The sequence below is a fragment of the Monopterus albus genome, unplaced genomic scaffold, assembly GCF_001952655.1.
Source record: "Monopterus albus unplaced genomic scaffold, M_albus_1.0 scaffold15.1, whole genome shotgun sequence".
NCBI lineage: Eukaryota > Metazoa > Chordata > Actinopteri > Synbranchiformes > Synbranchidae > Monopterus > Monopterus albus.
In genome coordinates this window covers 101,096-108,982 of record NW_018127895.1, presented here as the reverse complement: position 1 = coordinate 108,982, position 7,887 = coordinate 101,096, and the positions used below count along the sequence as shown (strand labels likewise).

Below are 7,887 nucleotides of genomic sequence, written 5' to 3'. Positions count from 1 at the left end.
GCCTCTGCAGCAGTAAGAAGGATGTAATTTGGTGTTTTAGCCATCATATTAGAAATGCTGGTTAAAACCTTCAGTTATAGGAAACATTTGACAGCTTAATGTGCTTTTATTTCCTGTAGCTTCTGACAATGTTTGGCGATAAGGGTTACATGAATCACACACAAACCGGGGTCAGGTTCTGACAATTCTTTGGTGTTCAGTTAGGGTAAACTGCTGAGTGTTTTTCCATTCACTCTTGTACATCAGTCTGACTGGAGTAAAACTGACAAAGCCAAAACCCCGGTGACCTCGACAGCCAGCACTCATGGGTGGCATTGTTGGCTGCTTGGAAGGGAAACAACAGAAATGGACAGCACCGGCAGCCAGTGCTCACCACTGTAACCTCTGAACCCAGAAGGGAACCAACAAGTGTGATGGCATTCGCGTACTATGTATTTGTACAACATCAACAGCCAGTCAGTAACTAACTGTTTAATTCAACACAGAGATTAGCAAGAGGGCTCTGCCTATAAAAGCAAAACCTCTCAGCCCTGTATACCCCCCCAACCCAAGAAAGACTGTTTAGTGATCATAATGAGCTGAGAAAGAGAGAGAAAGGGCAGGAAGAGGTGTGACTGCTTGTTAGCGCTTGGTGCAGTTTGTTCTTATGTCTCCTGTCCTGTGGCCTTTCCAGTCTGTGGGTCCCTTGGGCTCTATGACGGCCCAGCCCTGAAGCCATTAGGGGCCTCCTCTGGTGACCTCCTTTACTGTAATTGGACCTCTTAATGAGAGAGGGAACCCTTGCACCTTTCTATCAACAGGATTACACCTTTTAGAGTAACACACCTAGATTAAAATCAGGCATCCCCCCTTTAAAACAGTCTTTGAAGAGAGCAGGCATATATGGTGACTCTGTGCCTTTCTTCAAGTCAAATGATTAAGACCAGCTCAGAATATAACTTAATGAAGGTCTAGTTTTTGGAGACTTTGGGTTCTTGTGCTCAAAAAGGTCATGATGATGAAAAATGGCAAAGTGTATCTGAAGACATGGTTTGTACGAATGACTTCTAGGCAGCCTGTGCTTTCAGTACATATGGACTTTGTTTATTCAGTGACATTGTTTTGAAGAAGTCTAGTTGTTTTCTCTGACAAAAACAAAGGAAATGTAGCGTGTATGAACTGCTCTATCTTATTACTCAGGTAGTGTACGTTCATGTAGAAATGGTAAGAGACTATGAAAAGCGATGTGGGAGAGGGCGTCAGGGCTATCGTAAAGGAAGGTAATTGGCTGAAGAAAGACAGACTTAGGGGGGCAGAGGAGCATCTTTAATATCTTGTCACTCAGAATTAATCTCCCAATCTTTCTTATTATTAACTATATTTAATAGTTACATAAATACATCAAAAGACAAAGTGCACTGTGCCAAATGCAGAGAACAACCATACCCTGCACAAGCTGTGTCGCTCTATATCAGCATCACCTTTCTTTAGCCTTCGCTCACGTCTCATAATTACCCCAGCTTGCTAGATGGTGTTATCATTTGAGCATAAATATGTAGTTATGAGACACTTGCTGAAAGATCTAATGTTGTCATTTTGTTTGAGAGGACAGCCTCTTAAACTGGGATACACAGTTTATACTGTTGTATTATTTTGACGTGTTTTGGAAGGGTTCAAATATAACAAGGAAAAGGCTTTGCTTTTTTCAAAGTGTGTTGTTTTGTACTGCCCCCACATATTCAACCCTCAGACTCAAACTAAGCAGAAGAGACACACTTTGTGTTATTTTAATGCATTGCAGGGCGTTTCCATTGAATTCCGTATATCAGATCAGCACTTTGGAATAACTGTACAGAGGTAAATAAGGACTCAAAGGCTGGGGGTGGGGGTATAAAAGCTCTGTATATCATGCAGTAAATCCCTTGCAGACTGTTGCTCCCACACATGAAAATTTCCTGTTCAAAGCCACAGTGCTTTACCAGCACAAGAGCTGCATGAGACGGCAGGAGACGACTTCTGCCTTTATCGTTTCACCAGCATACCGAGAGAGTACACAGCTCTCAACCCACTTGATCCAAGTCTATGCTTTTATGTATAGAGTGAAAAATAAGGGAGCAACAGAAAAAAGGATGTGAGATGAATGAGATGCGTCCAAATGAAGCCCCATCTCTCAGAAGTTGCGAATGAGGCATTTTAAAACATGACAAGATAAGGCAGGATTATCAGCCATGATTTGGGGGTCAGGCTTGTATCATTGGGTTTCAAAGGGCTGTCTTGCAGTTTCAGCTATGATGGAAGAGGTGAGCCCCCATATGTGCAATGCACTGTAATGAATCCAAGCCTGCTGGCCAGGAAGACAGACAGGAAACAGAGCAGGTAGTATGAAGTACTACTGCAGCATATTTTTCATGTCAGGGAAGAAAAAACTCCTGCTGCACTTCCTTGATCTTCTCTTCGGACCATATTTCCAGCATATTTCCCTCCTCTGTGACGACTGCACCAACAGTCCTTGGTCATGTAGATTTTTCTTTGAATGAGCAGTTGAGATGACAGAAAGCTCAGCTGAGTGTAAAAGTTCATTCTTGACCTTTGAAGTAGAAGCTTGACAAAACTTAAGAAGCCATTAGGTGAACTATGAATTAAAGGAATAGTTAGATATTTGGGGAAATACACATTCTTATCCAGCATTAGATGCTGTAAGAGAATCAACACCAATCTAAGTCTGTTATGTATGGAGGTGGGGCCGGGAGGTGATTATCTTAGCTTAGCATAAAGACAGAAAAAGAAAATCGGGTTTGCTCCAAACCTCAAAAATACACCAGCACTTCTAAAGCTAATTCCCACAAGAGAACTAAAAAAGACAAATTAGGGCTTTAAGGGGAATTGCTGCTATATTTCTTTATGAATAACAGCTGGAAACCATGACACTGTCATAAGACCTTTGCTCGCAAAATACTTATCTAAATCCTTCTAAAACAATTTCTCTTTATTTTGAGATAAAAACGAACAAGAACAAATACTGTAAGTTCCTGGCTTGAACTTTACTTAAAGAGCAGGTACGATAGGAAATTTCAAAGTGATAGTGAAAATCCTCCTCTGCTATTAAATCTGTCTTTGCATTTTTTTAATAAAACGTTAATTAAAATACTGATTCTCCTGCCTGGAGAGTGAGTGGTTATGAGCCCACCCTAAGGGAGAAAAGCTTAAGCTAGCTGCCTCCAACTACATTTGAAAAAAAATGTTACTTTTTAGGAAACTTAAACACAATCCTACCATTATGAAATGCCCAGTTGAAGTCGCTAGTCTGCAGGTCCCTCTCCATCCCAATCAGGATCAGACTCTGGTTCATATAGCTCTATAGCCTGTCAGAGGACAGAAGACAATCTGGAAAAGCTTAGATTTTAGGACTGCAAATCTGTAAATTTGGGGGACTTGGAGAGCAAATGGCCAAAATGGATACCATAAACTCAATATCATGTTTATAAGACACTGCCTGCCTAGTAAACGCCCATGGGAAACGTTATGCCCTTTGTTTGTGTAAGCTTTTTGATAACCTTTAGCTCAAACGGAGACGACACCGATTACATCATTAGGGTTACTTTCTCAAATGTGGAACAGCAGTTTTACAGGTTGAACTCAATGACAACTAAACTGACTGTGTAAAATCAGCGGATGCCCCTATAAAATAAGACCTTTGGATATTCTGGGAATGGTTCTTAACATTGTAGTAATTAAGAAATATTCAGAAGCTTTGTTACTTTGATCAACACATAAAGCATCTGGGAATTTGTCATAATGATGGATTAGTATTGAGTTTAATATCCCGGCTCATTCTTCTATTGTTGCATCATTGCCTCCATGTGTTTCCCTCCTGAGAAAGTCAGTATGGCAACCATCCAATGAGTTGCTGAAACATGGTGATATCAAGCAACAACATTTAATTTGCTTAAATACTGATATTGTTGAGAACTGAGTTATGATGCATATATTCAGGTTCTGAGTGACGCCTGTTCTTTTGGGCATGGCTTCACATCTCAGTTCATCTTTCTATCCCAAAAAGGAATATGCTGTTTATTCTGGCTATAATGATTTTACTTTGGTTTTAAGCCTCTTTCGTGTTAATTTACATGTTTATTGTTCCATGTTTGTCAGTGGTAAACCACACTAAATCGGATCTGTCAGTGCAGTGCCAGTGAAATGTGGCTGTGGTGCTGGCCATGGTGTGCCAGCCAAATATGGTGCTCTAATGTCAGTCTACATTGGACATACTGTAACTTACACAGTCAGTATCTATATCTTACTCAGTTTTACTGATCCACACGTTTAAATGGATGTTCTGCTGCGCAAACGTTTGACAACTGAATCCTTCCACTGCAATAACAAAACCCTAAAATCAAACTGAATGGCTTTAGATAAGATAAAGCAATTGGAGGAGCACAGTTTCCTGACTGCATCTCACCAGGCGGATGTGGACGTAAGCCAGAGCACCGATCCCTTCCTGCAGCTGTTCAGAATGTCCCTCTTGTTTCATGAGCTCAGCACAAATTCATGACATTATTTCATTTGTCTGAGAAGTTCATTTGATTTGTGAATATGATCAATATCAAACCCCTTTGCTCCTGCTCCAAGTCTAACGGCAACAGGGTTCGCATGTGCAAGGAATTATGTGAAGACAGCAGTTCCAGTAAAACTTCTCACTGGTGTACACATTTGTTTTAAAAAAAAAGTGAGCTTGGCTTTAACTGTACTTCTTGCTGCTGTGGACAGCGGATGTAATGTTTGTAAGGTGGTTTTTTTATAGGATAGATCTGAAGGTTCAGCGTGTACTTTGCTGGACTACAGTATACATATGTTGCAACCTTTTACTGTAAAATCAAAAAAAGTACTTATGCATAAGTGATACTAAACTGACTATAAAGTACTATGATTAGCTACAGTAATTATACCTCATTTATGTCTGTAGACTTGTTAAACAACAAGCAAGAAACAGATCTGGTTTTTCTTGGTTTGAAAATTACTCCTTTATCTGTGACCTGAACAAAAAAAGACCCTACACCAGTGAGAAACATGTTAAACCCTACAACATGTAGGGTTTACAGCCTGTAGTCGGGTCCCCCAAAACACCAACAAACAGTATTTCTTGTTGTCTGTGTTACGTTTTTACTGCTATTGATTGTGATGCACTTTGGTCAGTGTGTTGATTGTTGTAAAGCTCTATACAAATAAACATTGATTTGATTTCGATTTGAAATTCAGATAAAATAATCTATCACAGGATTTTCTTGCAGTGAGCGTCTACTCCACAAATTGCAAGTAACATGTACAACTTTCACCGTGATGAACTGATGATATGGTGATAACATGGGCTTTTGAAGACCTGCATACTTGGCACTGTCAAGTCAAAACATGAACAAAACATGACTACAACTTTACCTTTAACATAATCTGAGCAGCGGGGTAATATAACTCCACCAACATTGCACTTCAATGCTTAACTATTACTGAAACATTCAGAGCTGTGTGGACAATACCATTTCAGCAGTGCAAAGATGTGTTGATATCCCTGAACTGATACACCCTTCACTGAGATAGATGTGTGCTCATACAAAATGAATATGTGTTTTCGCTGATAGAGTAAATGCATCTTTTCCTCACCAGGTGTACCCATGCAGCAATGATAAGGAGTGCAGTGTGGGCAGCTACTGCCACAGCCCTCAACAGGCTCCCTCTCGCTGCCTCACTTGCCGCAGGAGGAAGAAGCGCTGTCATCGAGATGCTATGTGTTGCCCCGGGAATCTAGCCTAGAGACTTACATTTAAATAATGTTGAACACATGCTTTTAGACAAACTCCTGAACTGTAGTTGAACTGTATTAAATTGATGCCCAGAGGTCAGAATTCAATGGTCAAGTTTTTGCATTTTCCTTTAAGAGTTAACAATGTGCGTGGTAAGAAGGTGCATGTGTGTGCTGAGGGCAGAGAGGTTGTGCTGAAATTTGCTTGGTCTTTGTTTGTAATTGACAGGGACAGGAGGTTACCTGCATTCACAGCTGCAGCTAGTTACCTTGGAAAGTTTTGTATTTTTCCTTTTTCTGTGACATTTTATCTTTTTTTTGTCTGCAGATATTTGTGTCCCTATCTCTGAGAGTGTGATCTCACCTCACATCTCAGCAATAGATGAGAATAACAAACTCCCCACCAAAGACCACAGCTGGAGGAAGGGTGGTAAAGGACATGCTAAGCATGTTCTTAAAGGTACAGTAACATCTGACTACATATCTCTGATGTTAGATTTAAAATGTCCACTGGAAGCCCTGCCATCTCTATGCACTGTCACTGTTCTTGTTTCTCTCATGTTCCTCAATAAACCTGGTCTGCATGGCTGAATCTTTCTGTTGTTGACTGTCTGCATGTCTTACAGAATTCTTAGGCGACACCAGTCCAGAAACTATGTTGATAATTACCCCATCAGTGTCTGTGAGCTCAAAGCATGGCGAGGCTAGAAGAAACCACAATGCCCCTGCTGTTTCTGTACCCACCCAGAACCATACAAACACTTTCACTGACAGCACATATTGTGTGAAAACCACAGTATGCAGGTTTGGCATGATTATAGCTAATAACTCACTGAGCCTCCTGCTTAGCATTCATGCCATCTGATATAAGTTAATGTAAGAGCCTATCCATAAAGCAGCACATTTAATGAGACACCTAAATGATTTAAGTCTAAATGCACCCTAAAGCTGCAATGGTAAAATCAATGTGAAAAGAGCAGCAGCACTTACTGTAAAAGTTGCCACCTTTTATTTGTGACTGGCTCACTCCCTCTCCTGAAACATTACTTTATTATAATGGGCTTGCACATGTTGCTGCTTGAGAAAAATCCACCCAAAGAATCAATGGTGGTAAGGAGGCGAACAAGCAGTCAGACTCTGGAGTCAGCAGTGTGGTTTTGTTAGAAATACAGGATGACTGATTTGAATGATAAAGCAGCCTTTGGCAAAAGGTGGTATATACACACACACACACACACACACACACACATACACAGAAGAAACCCATAAGTAAATTGTACTATGCATTCTCGGGAGTAATACTAACCTCCTGACAAGAACACCAGACACAGACCACATGGGACAAGATGGCTAAAACACAGAATAATCACATTGTTTGCTTAATTTATGTTGAAAGCTTCACATGTTTCTTTTGTTTCTAAAGTGGCCACAAATAATGCAATTTGAACTGAAACGTGAAGAAAGAGCTGCATTAACTTGTCCGTATGGAAAACATAACAGCTTAATGAGCAGTGATTATACTTTTCCTTTGCTTTTGTTTTTAACTGAAGCGCTCTACAGCAAACTTCAAGATGCTGGGTGGTTTATAATTTCATGCAGGTCTTTGATGTCTCTGATGAAGTATTTGTTTTTCTTTTTCCATGTAGACATTGGAGTTTATTGTTCACTGGTTCACCAATGAACAGTACAGTGTTGTGTGTCTTGTTTTATTAGGGCATGAGGGTGACCCCTGCCTGCGTTCATCCGACTGCTCTGAGGGCTACTGCTGCGCCCGTCATTTCTGGACAAAAATCTGCAAGCCGGTGCTGAGGCAGGGAGAGGTGTGCACCAAGCAGAGGAAGAAAGGCTCTCACAACTTGGAGCTCTTCCAACGCTGTGACTGTGCCAAGGGCCTCTCCTGCAAGGTGTGGAAAGACGCCACCTCCTCGTCTAAGTCCAGGCTCCACATGTGCCAGAAGATCTGAAGCAGAGGCAGCTGCTGTTGGCATACAGACCTCTGTCTCCATCTGCCAGCTAAAGTTTTTTAAAAGATAGACCGTGGCTGTATTGAAAATGAGTAAGACAGAGACTAAACATGAGATAGAACAGACTGTGTGGGTTCAAGCTTGCTAGTC

At 40.9% G+C, this 7,887-nt stretch overlaps 1 protein-coding gene across 1 annotated transcript in view; it reads left to right on the top strand.

Moving 5' to 3' along the window:
- dkk2 (dickkopf WNT signaling pathway inhibitor 2) overlaps window positions 1-7,881 on the top strand; it is a 10,265-nt gene extending 2,384 nt beyond the window's left edge. The window contains 3 exon segments of the mRNA XM_020591843.1: window positions 5,638-5,803; window positions 6,102-6,233; window positions 7,487-7,881. Of these exon segments, the coding sequence (XP_020447499.1) occupies window positions 5,638-5,803; window positions 6,102-6,233; window positions 7,487-7,737 (549 nt within the window). The 3' untranslated portion in view covers window positions 7,738-7,881.
- Window positions 7,882-7,887: the final 6 nt, after the last annotated feature.